The following is a 20,764-nucleotide window of genomic DNA, read 5'->3' as shown; positions in this document are numbered from 1 at the left end:
TGGCACGATAACAATAGGCGTTTATATACAAATTTATAGCCGATAGCATTAACAATATGAAGTACGAATATTTGGAGTAAGCGGTTTCAGGTATAATAACATTTATAATTCTCAAGTTTTTAAGTTGAAGTGAATGCTGAAACAGCAGTTTTTAATAGAAAAATTTGTAATGAGGAAAGAGTTTGTTTTAAAACAAATATTTTTATTTAAGCTATTAAAAAGGTGAAATAAAGATGGATCAACCATAATATTTTTTTAACGTTACGTATTATATAACAAGCATAATTTTATTTGTTAGTTTGTTGGTCAGTTATACGTTTTCTCTAGAACATGTAGTTTAATACTTATTAAATACAACTTTTTAACACTTTATTAGTATGTTGAATATAATGGAAGACAGAATTTAATTTTTTATATAACTTCACCAAATAACAATGTAAAGGAGAAAAATAAATATATTGTTGATGGCATATAGTAGATATCCACATTAAAAGAAATAAACTAGTAAAATATTTGTTACAAACAACGATTTCCTTTAATTATTTTCAATCAGAAACTCCCTACTCCAAAGTATCGTGAAACATCACACACAATAAAACAATAAAGTCAGCACTAACACTACACTACAAGTAAGAAAAATATATAATTTCCATAGAACTAACTCTGAAAGCTCGTGAAAATATTTTTAATAGTCACAAGATTGTCTTTTACATTTCTTTAATACTACAATAAGTTCTAATTGAACAATAAATGAGAGAACAGTTAAATTCGCATTACATGTAATAAATTCAAACAATCCAAATGTCATCTGTTTTATCGCCAAAACCAAACTGGGAGAACTTAGTACTAGGAACACGCAAAACTTAAGAAATAAAAAGACAAACGAAAAACCCTTAGTCATGTCTTTAGAATCTGCTGCTACGAACTGATTTTGAGCCATCTCTTATCCAACTCATCACTTTAATAGAAATATTGAAATATATGGTTATGTATATATAAAAAAATATAAGATCAATCTCGATGATGTCTTTTCAAGAGTTAGTGATTGATATTGTGATGTAAGTGAGGTTTTTGTTAAACTATGACATACTATAAATGCATATCACAAATGGCCTTTGAATGATGCCAAACGGAACTCACTTGATGCGATGTTGGAAACATTAGATATCATGTCACAGAATTTCCCGTACTACAATGTATGTAAAGTACAAAACTTTAAAGAATCTCCCTTATATAATTAAAAACCTTTCTACTCAAAACTATGGAAGCCAAAACGTGACGACGTAGCTAAAACACCGTCTATAAAATGTGACAATTTCATTATTACCTATGCATTTATTATAAACATATGCTTATATTATTACCGAGATAGCTTTTCTAAAACAGTTTCAAAGAGTGGTCCTATTTTTAATTCCGAAATATTAAGAAAATAGAGCAGTGGTCCAAGTTTTGGTTGTAATTAAAAATTGTGAAATTGTGCCAATAGTCGCTACGAATCTGATTATAATGACGAAATAGTCAAAATATGTTTAGATAATGCTATAGAGTTTGACAAGTTGATAATATACCTTATTAACGATAGAGTAACTAAAAGCAATAGATGTATCTAAAATAATATTGACACAGTTTCACCTAATTTTGCTTATACTCCATTGTAAGAAATTACACGTAGAAGAGCTATCCCATATATTTTAAAAATGACTCATTTAATATAATATCCATTTATGATTGTGGTTCTGACCCTGCCTCGTTAAAGCGATATAACTATATTATGGTACCGATATTATTACAAATTGTTACAACCTTATTCTACACTACAACAAGCTTGACGAAACATTCTAGGCCGTTAGGAACTGAAGACTGACAAATTAAATCTAATGTTACCTCACTAGAAACGAAATAATAGAAAACCGAGTGTAGAATTAACCGATGATGATCTAAATTCCACTAAAATTTGGAACTGAGTAAAACAATTGAAGTTCAGCAACGGAACCAACGAAGAAAAATAATTCTATTCTTACACTAATTCTCACTTATTTTACATACTTACCGTACAGAAGTAAGTGATACATAACAGCCAAGTGAGTACTGATGTCGTTAGTTCATATATTAGCGCCTCGCAGTACCAATTGTACTTCAGCCTTCGCAATATTATATCCAATTCGACTTATTACAACATCAACTGTTTTCTATTTATTAACGTTACAAACATCATACAACATTACGTCTATTACATCATTAAAACATGTATCAATATCATGTAAATATATATTTTATTGAAATTTGTTAGTTGGATTTTGCAAGAACCCTAGTTGTGGGCTGTAGCGAGGCGCCTCTTCAATAGTGTCAGTTCGTGTAACTATGAATATTCCGGTTCATCCCAGTCTACGTTCGCCCATTGTGGCAGCTCCGTCTCGTATTCCCAGCCGGGACCCTGCGAAGAAAATATCACATAAAATAACTTCACTTTTCCGGAATATCAAAACGATGCGTATAATTTCAGACATTTTTATTCTTTCTCGTGTCAACATTCCATTTTGAGTTCGTGATGTCATTTAGATAACACAAAAAGACGACAGGAGAAGCTCGGTGGCGCATCTATTATTAAATATATTAAATAAAATCTCTTCCTTTTATCTATATACTTAACAAATACGTTAGTTAGAAAAAGTATACTAAAATTAATAATAAATTTTAATAAACTTTTAATTAAGATATAATACATAGTTTATAGGGAAAATTACAAGATTCAAATAATTTAGTTTATGTATTTATATTTTTATACTTCAGTTACTACACTACATACTAACATGCCGTAACAATTGGTATCCCAGATCGGGTAGTCAATTCAATTCAATTCAAAATATCTTTTTTCAGGTAGGTCTTGTAATAGACTATTTCTTATGATCTTACTCATCTTAAATCTATCGTCAATTCAAAATGATTTCGAGATGAGAAGAACTGACAAGAAACTCAGCTCGTATTCTTTTCAAATAAATGTTGAACATGTTTACAATAATACAGATTTATTTTTAAATTCAAATTTAGGAGACTAGAGTCAATATCAAGTTTTGATGTCGTGATAAACGCAACTCTGGATATGCCATATTTCTATGAGTATATCTGAATTTAACGTGGCAGGAAACGAACCTAACACCGTTACACGTATGAATTTTTGAAAGATTGTGTAAGATGATATAGCGGGGAACGGCCAAATAAAATACTTTATTTTAAAGTACGTACACTTAAAAAAAATATATATGCAAAACTTTAGGCGAGAATGTAACTCCATACCTTGTGAGGGAAGGGGATTGTTAGTAATGTGGATTAATAACACCATTACAATGTACCATTACAAAGTTGACCTCCACGCGGTTACCCTTGGAAACCATCATGTTAAATTAATGGTGAATTTTGCCACGATGGGCCTAACTGACCTGACCTCATACTCATCTTATCATTCTCCACTGGTGCCCCGCCAGCGTATACCGTTAGCGAAGGTGAGTGCACCATTCCATTATCATCCCTTAAAAAAAACTCCATACCTTGTACTTCCAAGCATGAAGATACATGACGAGATCTCTGGGGCGAGGGTCGCGATACCGCACCCTGCATTCGTAGCAGTGCGGGTCGGGGGACAATGCATCCGCCGAGCCGCATGCCACGCTCGCTGAGCTAGCGGCGCTCGGGGCATTCACCGCGGGAGTGCAGCCAGTCTGTGTTGCCACTGTCACCTTGTCCGACTGTGGATATATACCTATTTATATATCTTGGAATGGCAAACAATCTGACGGATGAACTGATTAGGCATGTTTATTTAGTAATTTGAATGGACTATCTGATGGCAATTGTTGTTTATATACATGAACAGCACTATGGCCATCGCGTTATCATATGATCATACATATGTGATAGTATTCATTCGTTGTATGGAAAATATGTTAAATAAATAAAAAGTTCGTAATAAGAAGCTGCTCGTAGAGACAGACCTGCTCTAATCACTACGAATGCTTTTAATTTTATTAGTTTATTAGGTAGTTTAACTAAATAAGATTAAATGAGTAGTCGTAGATTACACCACTTGGTCGTATATTTCATATTTTGGGTCTAATAATAATCAACAAGTTAGAAATTTAAAGTTGTTCTTTTCAACAATTGTTTAACAGAGCAACACGTAAGTTTCTTGCCCGCTTTTCTTATGGTGAGATAGCTTTCCGAATGAGCGGTAGATTAAAACAAATTATCTACGTAGACTAAAGCGAATTAAGTTTATTTCAATAAAGAATTTCTTCTTCTATTCTATTTTATAGTTGTTTGACAAAAAAGGATTGCTTACAAAATTATTTATGCGAATCCCATACATTTATCAGAGCGTATGTAACAACAAAAACACTGTCATTCGGGTCAGTGAACGTCTCTGGGGTGTTATCATTTATCATTTGTCAGAATCGTCTGAACGTAAGTTCTGGGCGAACTTGGTTCATATAATATGCATATACACTGGGGTTTCCAGCCTGTGCCTCCCTCGTGCATCTATACTTAACGTTTCTTAAATCTGCTTACAGAAAATCTTTATTGGTAACTAGGTGACCCGCGCAACTTCGTCTATATCATACTTGATATTATATTTCGTCCGATTTACATATTATCTTCTTAAATTATAGCCTACGTGTTATTCTGATGTATAAGCTATATTACTGTAAAGTTTTATAAAAATCCGTTCAGTAGTTATTGCGTGAAAGAGTAATAAACAAGCATCCATATTCAGAAAATTTCGCGTTTATTATATTAGTAAGATAATTGTTTATATTCGTTTTATTAAATTTGATCTTACTTTGCGGTTCTAAGGTTCGGTTCCTTCGGCTGTGGTACCTTTTCTGAGGACTAGAGTGTTCTACCTTAATACTTAGTTTGAAAAGCATGCTGCTGGTCGGAGAATTAAACGTAGACTATTTTGAGTAAAAACTATCTCTGTTAAACGTTGATGGTCTCGGTGGTCTAGCGGTATATCACATCGCCTTACTTCCGATGGTCGCGGTATCGATTCCACGAATGGCACAAACATTTGTATTCATGAGTATGATTATTTGTTACGGTCTGGGTATTTGCTATATATATAATGTATTTATGAAAAAAATATATATGTATTTGTATCAGCTATTTAGTATCCATAACACAAGCTATGGCTAGCTTAACTTGAGTCTAGATAGCGCTGTGTGAATTGTCCTGAGTTTATTATTATTATTATTATTAAAAACGAAAAAATTCTATATATTGTGTACATTTAATGCTTGTAAAATGCCGACAAGGAAGATAATGAGGGTATCCAGAATGTTTATTAGATATAATAGAATCCAGATGCAGTGTCAAAAGCTGGTATTATGTTTTGATTTCTGTACACTGATTCGAATGCGGATTTTTGATGAGGGTTGACGTTTTCTTTGATGAGACGGTGTAGTAAACCAATTTTAGGATTGATATTACGTGAGAAGGGGTTTGATTCTCAACATGAATTGTTTAAACATTCAATTTTAAATAAGGCAACCGAAATCGCATGTTGGAAAATTTGAGATTGTTAGGTTGCTGGAAATGTTGAGAATATTGCTATGTTAGATAGTTATGATAAAACTTATTTAGACAGAACCAATTTAAATACTTGTCAGTTTCTAATTAATAATGACGCCTCGGTAGTCTAGTGGTTTAATACACTGCCTTACTTCCGATGGTCGCGGGTTCGATTCCTCGCACGGCACAAACATTATATTCATGAGTATGATTGTTTGTGTCGGTCTGGGTGTTTTCTATGTGTAAATACATATTATTTAGTTTACTCAAAACACAAGTTTTAGCTAGCTTAACTTGGGTCTAGATGGCGCTGTGTGAATTGTCCTGAGATTATTATTATTAATTATTGATAATTTTATTATTTATCTATATAGTCTGTATTGATTTTATACACGTGACTGGATTCCATAAATCTACGTAAACAATTTTGTTTTGCAATAATTATTTGATTGCAAATTACGATATATTTTCTTCGGAGCAGGAATGTGGATCCAATCATTTCGTACTAGAAGTATGATCAATATTTGTTCAATTCCGTCGAGGACATTAGCCTTAATTATATAAACAAATATATTTTAATATTGAGAAATTTTGACAAGCAATAAAAGTTACAGAAATCGTTTTTTAATCATTAATAATTCTTTAATTACTAAGTTGTTTAAAAGTATATCTGATTATTATTGTGATATATAAAGTCTATAATAACATTTCATTATTTTCTATATATGTTAGTCCTTAAGACATATATCGTATGGCTAAATTTTTTACATAAATAATATTAAGTTGCCTAAAATAAATATATTATTAATAAAAAAGAACATAAGTTTATAATGAGCCATTTTGTTCTATTTCAGGTAAAAATCTCATGTTAATCGGTAATCAATGACTGAATCATAATAAACAGATGAACCTCTTGCATTGGAGTAGTGTAATGTATAATTTATTGTTAATGTTATATACTGTAATATTATATTTACTATATATGTAAATACATTACACTACTCAAATGCAAGAGGTTCATCGGTTTATTATGATTTTTGTAATTTGAGTAGTGTAATGTATTACAAGTAGCGTATAACATCACGATGTCATCTTTCAGAGTCTATATCTTATTTTTTGGCTATTAAAATCCACTTTACAATATAACGCTTCAGGGCGGGTTCGCAACCCCCATTAATATTAACTACCTGTTCGGGGTTTTCCGGGATTACATTTGCGTCATAATATTTTCATGTCGTTAATCCTAATATAGATTATATTCAAAGCTTATTATTTAGATGGTTAATTGTTGGATCTATTTTTCAATAAGCTAGCGTCATATCAAGCTAGTGACGATTACATGGAGACATTTAGAAAGTGTTTATGCAAGTTTCAAAGGAATATTTATATATTTATATGAATACACCGCAATGGTTTCACCTGCGTGAAATTTATAGCTTACATGTTGTTCTGATGTATAAGCTATATTATTCTACAGTTTCATTAAAATCCGTTCTGTATTTTTGCGTGTAAGAGTAACAATCATCCTACCATACTCATAAACTTTCGAGTTTATAATATTAATCAGACTAAATAAGATGCTGTAAACAAAAGGACATCATATGGTATATATTTTTTAATGAGTTATTTTAGCAGTATCTATAGCACGTCAAGTTCTATTTAGATGACTTATTATTTTGTGAATAATACATTAAGCTGCGGAAACTTGCCACACGTGTCAAAAGTACATGAAATTTACGATCTAATTATTAACTCTAAACAAGCCATTGTAATTATCTATATCTAGTTGACTGTAATAAATAGTTTTAAATTCTGAAACTCTTAAGTTTATAATTGTATTTTAATTAAAAAAAAAAATACAGATAAGATCTTAATACAGATAGAACTTGCTTCTTAGTTAATAACTTGCATTTAAGCTGTTAGGGTTTAAAGAATGATATAAAGATGTGTCATATTTATTTAATCAAAATATGGTGAATATTTTCATTAAATAAATATGTCGCATCACATTGTTTTATGTCAAATCAAAGTATCTATTACTATAGAACGACAATTTTATACTTAAACCCTATTATTAGCATACTATAAAATGAAAGAGTTTGTTAACGATAATAATGTTTTTGTAGAATAACTTAAAATTCATAGCGCTGACATAATTATCTGATTGCACTAAGATAATATGGGCGTGTACCGGTTTCTATGTTGATTATAGCATGCCTCTTACTTGTTACTGTGTAAAAAAAAACATCTATTCAAAAGAGCAACTCACAAGTTACATACTCATTCTTCTTGTGATGAATCTGCGTTCCGAATGAGTGGTAGAATAAAAAATATGTCTATTCAAAAGTGCTTGTATTGAGTTTATTTCAATAAAGATTATTTCTATTTCTATTTCTGTGATCTGTATCTGTATGTTTGTAAGTGTGGCGATAACGCCACAATAGATATAGAGTGCAATGATAACAATAGAGTGTTCTCTAGTATACACCTTGACGACCTCGGTGGTCTAGCGGTCTAGCACACCGCTTTACGTCCGATGATCGCGGGTTCGATTCCTCGCTTGGCACAAACATTTGTATTCATGAGTATGATTGTTTTCTATATATAATATGTATGTATTTACGAAAAGCAAATATCTATATATTTGTATCAGTTGTCTAGTACCCATAACACAAGCTATAGCTAGCTTAATTTGGGTCTAGATGGTGCTGTGTGAATTGTCCTGAGATTATTATATTATTAATTATTTATAATTTTATTATTTATTTATATAGTCTGTATTTATTTCAATATGATTTTATACACCTCAATATTTGCCAAGAGACTGCAAGACCGGTTGGTCATTACCAATGAGTTCTAGATTAGAACTGCGCGCATCATGCTAAATGAACTATTCCACATCTCGATGTCCATTAGGGCTCGCTCATTATAAGTACATTAACCTACTTTTATCATATGTATAAAATGTGTGAATTTTTTAATGAAGCAATTATCTATTATTTAATTAATTACTGAGAGTATTTATTCCGTAGTTAATACTAATATTATAAAGCTGAAGATTATGATTGTTTGTTTGAACGCGCAAATGTCAGGAACTACTTCAAATTGAAAAAAATCTTACTGTGTTAGATAGTCCATTTGTCGAGAAGGCTTTAAGCTACATAACATTACGCCACACGAATCATCAGTTAAAATGTTGCAAAAACGGGGAAAATTATTCATATAATAATAAATGTCAAGTAAGTGTTGTACAGACGAAGTCGAGTGGGTCAGCTAGTGTTTTAGATTATCCGTATTTATGTTTACTTTTAAATTTTTGTTATAACTCGTACCTAGTATTCTTAAATTGGACCTTTTTTCGGCACCTATAATAGGTACTATATCATTTCATACGTAATTAGAATGGCAAACAAGGCCACAGCGCATCTGATGGTAAGTGGTAACCGCCGATAGTATAACTGAACAGCACCATGAACATCACGTTATCATGTGACGCCCGTGATAGCTGTCTCCTGATAAATGGCTCTAATACTGTAATTGTAATGCCTTATCATTTTTGTTTTTTTTTGCCTCATCGTCAAACGAAACCAACCAATTTTCAACTTCTTGACTAAATCAAGCTGCTTTGCTGCTCCAATAGGCTAGTACCCACGTAATTTTTTCTAGCTGTTCTACTCTAATTTAGGTAAAAGAATACATGAATATAAATAATGTAAATTAGGGCATTATATATAGAAAAGCAACACTTCCTTGCTCGTTCTTCCTGTAATGTGACAGCTTTCTGTATGAGCAGTAGAATAAAAAGAAATAATGACTATTCTAAAGTACTTAAATATAAATTCATTTGAATAAAGTTTTTTCTATTCTATTTCGATTCCATTCCATTTCATTATAGTCTAGACATACAACTACAGGATTTCTAAGTAGCTTTTAAAGTCTGTCATCCCCAATTAACCTCAGTCTTTAAGTACCTTGGCGTCATTGGAGTCCTCGTTGAGAGGTGGTGATGCAAACGGTGATCGAGCGAGCGTGCACGGCGGGGCGGGTGATGTGGCCGCCTCTACGGGAGCCTCCGCGCCACTTGATGGGCTTGGGAGGGTAGCTGATGAAAGAGAACATTCTTTATACGTTTACTCGATTACTGTTGATTTGTATTATATTGTGACTAGCTGTTAATTGCGGCTTCGTCTGTATATATGAGATGAAAGATAGCCTATTTCCGTACTCTTGATCTGATCTTGACAGCATAGTCGAATTAGGTAACAAACTGCCAGACAGTTTTGCATTTACAATATTAAGTAAGTATTTATTAATTAAGTAATCTGTAGTGTCACATATTATCGACAATAGATTTCGTCTCAAAATGTACAAAAGCATAAAGTCGCGGGATCAGTGGTCTAGGCGGTGTACTAACACCGCCTTATTCGGATTCGATTCCTCGCAAGGTACAAACATTTGTATCCATGAGTTGTTTGTTTGTTATGTTATTATTAACAAAAATAATGTATTTCTATTAGTTGTCTAGTAGTCAGAACACAATTCCTGTTTAGCTTGGGACTAGATGGCGCTGTGTGAATTGTCCAGGGTCACTATAAACATTATATATTATAATTAATAGTATCTACAAATTGAAATGCGCATGAAGTTGGTGACTAACCTAGTTATAAAAAAAATTATAACTTACGCGTCATTATAGTAGAGGGTGTGACACCGGGAGCTGGTGACTCCAGCCGCGGTGAAGACTCCCGGGACGCAGGTCCAGTGTCACAATCATCCTCACCAACTGGACAAACAGTCATAAATATATATTACAGCATATGATTATACATACAGATCAATAAATCCACCTTTTGTAAAACAGTTTTGTTGTACTGTGCTTATTGTTCTTTTTTTATCTGGGCTATTTATAAGAGTTATTTTTTTTTATTACGATATCCATCCATATCATTTTAATAAACAACTTATAAACTATTTTCGTAAATTACAATGTAAATCCTTATTATTCTAATTCATATATTTCTATGTCCATCAGTCCAGAAGAGCAGATCATGGGTCCACACCTAACCAGTTCTCAGCATTATGTATAGCTATGATCTCTGAATGTCATCTGTTTTCCCGGTCTCCTGGAGTGGACAAATCCGATAGCATATCCGCTTATATACATTCCTTTATGTTAAAAAATCGATTTTTTTTTCATAATGTTACATACTAAATTAGTTATATATATTTTTTTACTTTATACTGTTTGACCTTTAAGAAACTTGAATATATCAATAGTAAAATAATATAAATATTAAGACGCCATTTTGAAGTTTTTGAATACTATCACAAATGTTCTTCTGTCATCAGATGCAGAAGGCGAAGACTTGGTGTAAATGAAGAGCTGAGATCACCAATTTCATCACGATAAACCGCTAATTCAGCATCCACACCTAACCAGTTCTCAGCATTATGTATAGCTATGAGATCTCTGACTAGTTGCTCATCTGTTTTCCCGCCCGTATCACCTCCTTTACCGCGGAGTGGTCCAAATACGGGGTGGTTGTATAGCGGATCATTCACTACAGGGTAACCTATAAAATAATTAATGTTAATATACATTCCTTTAAAATGTACGTAGTAGTAGCTATGCCCGTGGTTTTACGCCCATGAAATTTATAGCTTATGTGTTATTCTGATTTGTACGCTGTAAAGTTTGATCAAACTCAATTCTATAGTTTTTACGTGAAAGTGTAACACACATTCATCAACATATTCATGCAACAAACTTTTGTTGTTTATAATATTAGAAAGATTACAAACAAAACTTCAGTTATTAGAATATTTTCGTCGCCTATAAATGTATATGGGACACACGTGGTACCACTCATGCGTTGCCATTCCCCAAAACTGAGATGTGATGCATCTCATCCTGTAATTATACTGTCTAATCTCCACCGTTCAACCGAAAGCTCACAAAAAAGCTGATTGCAGGCTGAAATAGATGAAACAGGTACAACCTATATGACTCCAGAGTAAATAGATGATTTTTTACGTCCCTTTGTAATTTCACTGCTTTCTCAGATCCGTCATTTAAACATAGAAATTATCTTTTTTCAAATAAACATTTGTATACTCGCTTATGATATGTCAAATCTACTCTACTCACTCATCTGTAAAAGTTAATAACATCTGACAGTTCTTTTGTGAACTTCCGCGATACAGGTTTGCTTACTGCTGGGTCAAATTTACATTTAACTTTGTTATCTTTGTAAATTTCTAAATAAATAATAAAAATGTCTTCTTTTATTCCAGCGTTCATTGGGAAAGCAGTTTCAGACAAGAAGAATAAGCAAAACACTTATCAGTTGCCTTTTTTAACTAATGTTCAACATTATATATTAAAGGTATTATGTGAACCTAAAGTACCGACTAGCATTAATAAGGTAACAATAAATACATAGGCGGGGGAAAGTGTTGGGGCACTTGAAGTTGAAGGAAAAATAGAACGAAAGAGAGGAAGGGGAAGACTAAAACTCAGCTATATCAAGCAGGTCAAGGAAAAGGTTGGAGTCGTGTCGTATCAACAATGAAAGAGATTGATCGAAACTGGTAATGACTAATTTTATCGAAAGACAAATAGAAAGAAAAAGGAGAAGATAAAGATCAAATAAGCTATATCAAGCAATTCAAGGAAAAAATTGGAGTCGTGTCATATCAAAAACGAAAGAAATTAATGGTAAATAGTAATGACTAATTTAATCGAAGGACAAATACAAGGAAATAGGAGAAGGGAAAAACCAAGACATAGCTGTATTAAGCAGATCAAGGAAAAGGTTGGAGTCGTGTCGTATCAACAATGAAAGAGATTAATGGAAAATGCTAAGAGCTCCACCAATAACAGCGTGTCTCTTAAATTATGAATGATTGAACTACAATATAAATTGAAACATACCCAAATACTGCAAGTGGACTCTGATCTGATGCATCCTGCCAGTCTTCGGCCGACACAGCACAACACTGGTATTCGAACTCCCGTTGTACCCTAATCGCTTGAACACCGTTGAACAGTCTTTCCCTTTTGGTGAGACTTTACATACTCCTATTTTGTAGCTGACCACTTCTATTGGTTCTTGGCATTCGATTTCATCTCTGTTAAAAAAATGAATTTGTTAATGAAACTTTCAACTACTGAGTCAAGGGTTTTTTAAAGTTGTCATTCTATCTGCCTTTATGTGGTTTACTCTCCTAACCAGTTTTCTATAGTAGAGGGAAGGCGTTTCTAGTAATGGGGAAGTAACTCATCTGCTAGCTATGTAGGGCTGCTAGTAATCAGATTAACCTCTGAGCCCCCTTGATCGTAATAAATTCTAAATTTAGGACTAAGAGTGAACAGGCTACATGCATAAAATATTTTTCACTGGGGCGTCATGTACTCAACTGTTATTGAGTACATGACATTCTTATTTTTAAGACATGTCTCATAGTGACGGTGATGACCTAGGTGGTAAGGTCATACCGTTTTATTTCCGATGAACGCTGGTTCGATTTCTCGCATGATGCAAATATTCGTATTAATGAGTATGAGTGTGATTGTTGCATTGGTCTGGGTATGGGTATTATGTAAACACAAAAAAAATGTATTTACGTATTTCTAGCAGTAGTTTAGTACCCATAATAGAGCTCTGTTTAGGTCTAGGCTAGGCACTGCGTGAATTATTCAGCGTTATATTTATGAGCTGACGAATAAATTTACTAATGAAAACTCAATTTTTAAAAATACAAATTAACAAGTTTTATTCCGTTCACAATACTCGAACTCACAACAATTGAGATCAAGTTAGGATAATAAAGTACTAAGGCATGTCGCTCTACAAGAAAGTTACGTTGATAAATATTTTTGTTTTTTTTTTGCTGCTAAACAAGAAATGGTTTGAACGTGACCTCGCTTACAAATGACTCGAGTTCTAGGTGGGATGTAGACGATATTTTTTACAAGCAACTACGCTAATCATTATGCGTACCAGGTTTTGTTCTTGTTATACACATACATTTATGTTAGATACACACATATCGAGTATGGGTAGATTATGTATAGGTTTCTGTATTCATATCTTTACGCAACACGACAGGCATACAACGCTATAACGAAATGTATGCTGTTTCGTTATATTTATGTTTAATATAACTTCTATATGAATTTTATAAATATATTAACTGGTAAAATAAACAAATCTAAAATAATAGTAGCGTAAGTTAGTCTCTATAATATTAGCTCAATGCGCGTCAAAGTCCCGACTAATTTGCTGTAGCCGTTTCAGTGATAAGGAAGATAAGACAGACAGACATACCAAAATTTATAAAATATATATTTTTTAAGTTACTTTCACATATATTTAGTGATAATATTTATTTAATATATAATTTAGATAATACTTATTAAATACATAATAAATAACCATAGACAACTCACACAGTGCCATCTAGTTCAAGCTAAGTAGATCTTATAATATGAATACAAAACTTACTTAAATATATTTTATTCTATATACATATTTAATGTACATATAAAAACTTTCTGACCAAAATATACATATACTCATGTGTACAAATGATATGAGATCTTTCGTGTTAATTAATTTTATAAGCAACGTTTACCACTTACCATCAGGTAGACCGTCGGCCATACTGTACCATTTATTTAAAAAAACAACTAAATCCCTTTACACACGGTTCCCTTAACGTGTTTTCAGTGCTACTTATATTTCAGTATTAAATATTACATAACGCGCATGAAATAAAAAATAATTAAGCCCCTTAACATTTAAAGGTATATTTTTAGAATTTTAATACTTATATAATATTCATTTCTTCACCGTAAAACGTTATTTTTGAAGCAGCATAAAATTATAAATAAATTTGAGTGATTCTTGAAATCATTAATATTGCTAAATAATTTTCCTCTCTAATGCTGCTTTTATTGACGAAATTTGTTATAGAGCATAAATGCAATGATAACGAATTCAATCTAAATTAAAATACAAAGTGCTTAATTATTATTAATATTTTTTATTCAAATATAAAAATAAGAAAATATATATTTTATAAATAAAAGATAAGGTACTATATGTTGTGGGTTCGACTCTCGGCTCTATTGATAAGTATGATGGTTCATATTGGTCCGGATGTTCTCTATGTAGTTGGCAGTTGTTAAGTACACATAGTAAAAACTATGCATAATAGCTGATCCCCCGACTTCGTACTCGGGGGTAATGTGCCCCATTGCTAGCAATGTAATATGTCACGTAGACATCCACGCAGTTCCCCCAGGACACCAGCGTGGTAAATTGTCATTTTCAAAGATGGGCTAATTGGTCTAACTTCATGCTCATATTATCATCCTCCACTGGTGCCCCGCCAGCGTAAACCGTTAGGCGAGTTAACATCATTCTATTATGATACTTAAAAAAACTTACTCTGGAAACGCGCCGTCAACTCTGCACACGTACTCCTTCTGCACTTGTCGGTTCCTTATCTGGTGCTCCATCTGTCTCGCTTTCTTCGGACTCCTCCCGAACAGCAGGAGACCTTATCAGGGAAACAAATTTCACGTTTTTAATAACAAATATTGTAAAAAGAATCCTGTTTCTTGTAGGTATTATACCTAATTTGTTGAATTTAAAATGTCATTTCTTTTGCTAATATATTTTTACAAAATCGTATATAATAAATTAAGAATATGCTCATTACATTAATTTGAGCGTTCTACCTCATAAGGATATATTTAAAAGTATTAAATCATATTTTAAGTCTTCTGAGGATAGGCCTCTTCTAAAGTACGCTACTAGGACCGATCTTCGAACTATTTATGTTCATTGCCACAAATGTTTAAATCTTATAAATATAAAAATAAGTACTCTTAAAACTATTCTATGAATTATGTAAAGAAATTAAAAGAAAATTAATGCTCATAATAAATTATTTATGGTCGGTTTTATGTAGTCTATATCCTTAATTCTAAATTTAAATTTAGAAATATGAATTGCGCACAATCAGTTTGTACAGAAATGAAAGACAAAAGATCCAAATGAAATTGGCTGAATTGTAAAAAATTGTCTGAACATAGCTCTACAGTTTCTGTGCCAATAAGTCCATTCTATAGACTCTAGATTATCGAATAGAGTGTAATTCTTTCAATTTTAAGATATTCTTGAGAAGTCGCTTTCCTCACTAACATGATTCTTTTTGGTTCAACTACTGGATCTATGTAGGTGACACGTTTTTAGAGGATTTAGTAACGTTTTACCACGTTGCCCAGGTGGCTTGGTATAGGATTTTAGTTTGAGTCTTCTCTCATAACGGAGTATTTGTGCTCTATTCGTCTTACCATATAATATATGTATATAGAGATATATCATTTATACTTACTATATAAATGATAATAAGCATTTTTATTTCTTTCTTCCTGCAAGCAGATTATTATGTTGGTATTCTATAATACTATCAAATTTATGACGCCTACAAAGGTGACGATTTCATCCAAAATTAAAATGTTATTTTGCGTTTCCGAATTTTGTCTATAAGTATATATTATTTTTTAATACAGCAAAAACATTACTAACTACTAAATATAGTATCACCAGTAATATTTTTAACTTGTAAGATAAAATACAGAATACGAAATATATAGAAGTAAGTTTCACCATATTTTCAAACTGTAATTGAATCTCGAGTGATTTGTGAATTCAAAACGGAATAAACTTTTTTAAAAATCTTCACAAACTTCGCGGTACACTTGAGTTCGAAAACTGTTTCTAAGTTTGTAGGTGCACCGCGGGAAGGCATCTTCAAAGTTATCGGTCGAGTAACTTTACGAACGGTTTACCTGACGTTAACCTGTCCAGCCTGTGAATGGTCCTCAGATTCTTCAAGTTGTATTCTTTAGCGAGTATGAACACGACTGTGTTGTGTCTATACCGACCGCATGGATGTACCTGGCGTAATAACAAATAATAAACTTACTATATACAAAACTAGATAAGAAATATTTAACAATATATCATAACTTTATAAGTATAAGCATTTGAAAGGCGGACAACGATTGTTATTATTCTACTCTCAGATCTACTTTCATTTTTTTCGCCTAATCTTTTACTTATAAATACATTGGAATATATCTTAAACTATTATGCTTTAAATAATTTAAAATTATAAATGTGAACTATTTTCAAAGGAAAAGTAATTTCTTAAACAGTTGTTTATTTTTACATATATCTGAGATGATTAACTGAATTATTTAGATATTTTACACAGATTTTTAGAGAGATCAATATAGAATGTATATGTATATATACCGTGGAAATTTGCACACTAATTCAATCTAGAAAACATTAGTGTAGCAAAAACATAGGCAATACGTAAAATATTAGGACCATTACATCCATTTAAACTTTGACAATGTTATTCATAAATATCACGTTTTCTCCAATGGTTATATATTCTATACGTCACATATTTACTAAAATAGTATCACAACTACAAAATATATTATAGGCAATTTTTATTGTACCCTTAATTACAAAATTCATAATTTTATGCTCAAGTATCAATTGCATTTTTTTTCTAAAATTAAAAGTGGATATGGACTTTCTATTTATTTTCGATAATTTGTTCTTTTAGTTGTGATAATATTAAGCGGAAGAGCGATGTACGATTGTAAAATCCTTCTATGTCATTCCTGAACTCATTGTTGCATATATTTGATCCAATCACGTTCTATTGCTGAAAGGCATCTTTCTAATTAAATCATCACCGTTGAACATTTATGACAGTATAGAACATAATACACTCACACCTGACATATAGGTATGAATCACTTAGCGAATCAATTATAAGATATTATCTCTTAGATATATAAGTTTGAAAAACATTAACATAATTTGATATGAAAACCTAAACTATACTCCGCGCCGTGTAGCGTGGTGAACTGCTAGCTAAATTTATTATTTTGGATTACAAAAAATTTACTAAATACTTATACAGTTAGCATTACTAAAATAGCATTAGGTGCTTACTGTGTAAGAACTGTATTTAGTAAAATTTTTGTAATCCAACTTAATGTAATAGACATAAATATCTTTCATAATCTATTGGTTAATTGAATATTGCTAATTACTTGCAAAACACCTACGTTTTTATGATTTGTATGGTTATCTCCATGACCGTGCTACAAGTTGCAGAATATAGACACATGATATACTTTAGTTATTTCTAAATCATTTGAATTATAATAACATAAAACATAAAATTAAGGCATATATGACAAAGCTCTAATATCACATAAATGAGACAATTAGTAAACAAAAAGCTTGCATTGCAAACGAAAATTAGACAGAACTGTAATGAATTGTTTTATAGACAGTTAAAATAGAGCATGCGAAGTTAGCGATAACATATATTTTCCAGAAAATTATAAACACTACTATTATCGTAAAAAAACTTTAGTCTTCTGTAATATCATGCAATAAATATATATTGAATAATATATACCACTTAGAATATTCAATTTATTACCATACATTTCAATAGAATATTAGTATTTGAAAAATCAATTCAGTATAACAAGAATTTTGATGTAGTAGATAACGTCAGCCTCACTGTCTGCAAATCATCTAAGTAACATGATATCTACGTAACTCAAACAATACCAAGAGCACACACAGTCGAGTTTGGGATCCACTTACAAGTGGGATTTTGGAGGAGACCGCACATTTTCTCAGATCTGTTTAAGGTATTTATAGTCTCGAACTTTTGTGCAGATCACAATCTTGTGTCAGACTCTGATGGTGAACTTTGCTCGAGTTTGTTTGAAACAGAAAAATTTCTGTGGAACTTAACGCGTATTTTTAGATTTATAAGCTTAAGCACCGGAGTTTTGTAAACAAAAATTACGGGGTCATATTAGATTCGAGTATTTTCAGGCAAACATTTTGTATTACGTACATCTAAGGAATGTGGCTTAAAGTTACAACGATGTACTTGGACTTTTATTAGATATTCCAAGTAAGGGAAACATTGTAAGAGCTTTTATACCTGAGTCAGAAATTATAATTCTAATAGAGAGTGACAGATTTATAATTCGTAAAGTTAATTCTAAACCATCTCATGATTGAATCCGAGAAATATACTTAAGAAAAATAACTTAAATTTGCCTAAAATATGTGAGTGTGGATAATCCAGTATAGATTCGAAAGCAATGGTCCGTATTCTCAGTCTATATGTAAGACCATCAGAGCCTGACAGTGAACCAAACGCGAATACAACTCACCGGCAACGAGCAAGGCTTGTCTAACACGAGCAGTTCTTCGTCCGCGTGTATGATGCGCAAGGGGTTAGCGAGCACTGGAGTCTCGTGCCTGGCCCACCACGGACACAACAGATTCATTACCACTTGTATTTTTTATGATGCTGCCATTGCACTTGGGATATCGTCAATGAATATGTTATATTATGCATTGTTTAGTTAGGAGATGCATTTTGTGTAAAAAAGTTGAGGCTATTGTTAGATTTTAGTACTGGTGGAAAGTTACATATAATTTTGAGTAAGTTTAGGCTCAATTGTGTCCAAAAAGTATATGCCGATGACTAGTATTTGCAGCTTTTTCCTTATTTTATGTAAAAGTGATGATGGGCTATGCCAATGAAAATGTGTGCAAGGTTCAATTCAGTCGTTCGGTGTGTGTTTGAATAAACTCTATTACGCAATAGAAAAATTTATAAGTTTACACAATACATTATGAGTTACATGAGAGGGCGAGTACGATCGGTATCATCAGATCATGAGAGATATTACAGGTGCTACAAACTAGGTTTTGATACTTGTAATGCCTTCATTCACGTATTTCGGTTTCATTTTCCTTAAATCAATTTTTTTCTTCACTTACGCAAAACACATACTTGAAATGATATGCTTAGTTGTTTACATAAAGAGATAGTAGTCCTTGTAAATCTTTGTCTTGTAAAGTTTTATTAAATGGTAATAAAAAAATACATGTGTTTTCAAAATGAATGGTTTTGGCTTAGCAGAATTCACTTTAACAAATCCCAAATGCAATACAGCATCACACAAACAATTTATAAGTGAATCAACATGTAACGAGAACAGAGCTAGCCTGTGTAGATTCATCAGTTAATTGTATCAGCCTCTATAAGATTTATTTGATCCACGCTGTTTCAGAGGCGGGATGTCTAACGTTGTGAAATTGTGTAGGTACATTCAGTTTCATAAACATATTAGGCGACACGATGGACAATAATGTGATGCACCAATTTTTCAAATATATATTAGCAAGAATCAAATACGCAGATAAATAATAGATTATTTCTATTTTCATAAGCCATCGATACTACGTCGTAAATAAATTAAAAGTGAAGAGAATCTTTTTGATAACTTTGAATGATTAAACAATATACTTATTCTGATGTAGTATGTTATATAATTTATGTATACCGAGATATTATTGACCATTCTTCGCGTCACAATGTATGAAATGCTGACTGTACTTTGTATAGTTGCTTCTTGGCACTTTTGTGTAACAGACAATAAAAAAAACTACAAAACAAACGTTAGTATTAATGAATTGCCAATATCGTTTCATCAACAGCTGCAATTTATGAAAACGTATCCAAAAGACTTTTATTTCAAAAGCAATTTTATTTATATGTCAAGAAAGTCCTTATGAAATAAAAATCTTAATCTTGAGTGCGTTGATGATGAAAATTGGTCCATATAAGAGAGAATCTGATAAAATATTTTATGATATATATGCAAAACCATGCTCGGAATAAAACGCAAAATTAAAACAGGTACTTACTTGTCCTGCATTATTGGTACGACCAATTATAATAATAAATATTCATAAATATTAACTAATGGCTTTATACTTCGTTAAGTAGCAACAGCAATGTTTATATACAATATTAATTGATTAATAAATTATAACTTAGTATAAAACGTTAATACACTTTTATAAACCTCATGCAAGTTTACTTTACAAAATCATTTTCTCTCTAGTTTCTTTCATAAAAAGCAAATTCTACTATGATTCATATAAAGCGGCGTTATTAGACCCCAAGGTTACTTTGTTAGTGTGGGGTGTAAGTACACGAGTAGTATATGAGGGAAGTCACTTAACAGCAAAATGAAACCGTGCTTTTATTC

The 20,764-nt window shown here is 31.9% G+C and overlaps 1 protein-coding gene across 1 annotated transcript in view; it reads right to left on the bottom strand.

Moving 5' to 3' along the window:
* Positions 1-305: 305 nt before the first annotated feature.
* LOC131852707 (pseudouridylate synthase RPUSD2-like) overlaps positions 306-20,764 on the bottom strand; it is a 160,003-nt gene continuing 139,544 nt past the window's right edge. Inside the window, exons 7-14 of the mRNA XM_059203426.1 lie at positions 16,430-16,538; positions 15,021-15,132; positions 12,500-12,696; positions 10,950-11,138; positions 10,250-10,348; positions 9,537-9,667; positions 3,546-3,743; positions 306-2,434 (exon numbers count right to left, since the gene is read on the bottom strand). Of these exons, the coding sequence (XP_059059409.1) occupies positions 2,360-2,434; positions 3,546-3,743; positions 9,537-9,667; positions 10,250-10,348; positions 10,950-11,138; positions 12,500-12,696; positions 15,021-15,132; positions 16,430-16,538 (1,110 nt within the window). The 3' untranslated portion in view covers positions 306-2,359. The remainder of the gene's footprint in view (positions 2,435-3,545; positions 3,744-9,536; positions 9,668-10,249; positions 10,349-10,949; positions 11,139-12,499; positions 12,697-15,020; positions 15,133-16,429; positions 16,539-20,764) is intronic.

This window comes from Achroia grisella, unplaced genomic scaffold, assembly GCF_030625045.1.
Source record: "Achroia grisella isolate CSIRO2021 unplaced genomic scaffold, CSIRO_AGI_Agris_v1 utg856, whole genome shotgun sequence".
Lineage (NCBI taxonomy): Eukaryota > Metazoa > Arthropoda > Insecta > Lepidoptera > Pyralidae > Achroia > Achroia grisella.
The sequence above is the reverse complement of the archived record's forward strand: the minus strand, read 5'-3'. Positions and strand labels throughout refer to the sequence as shown.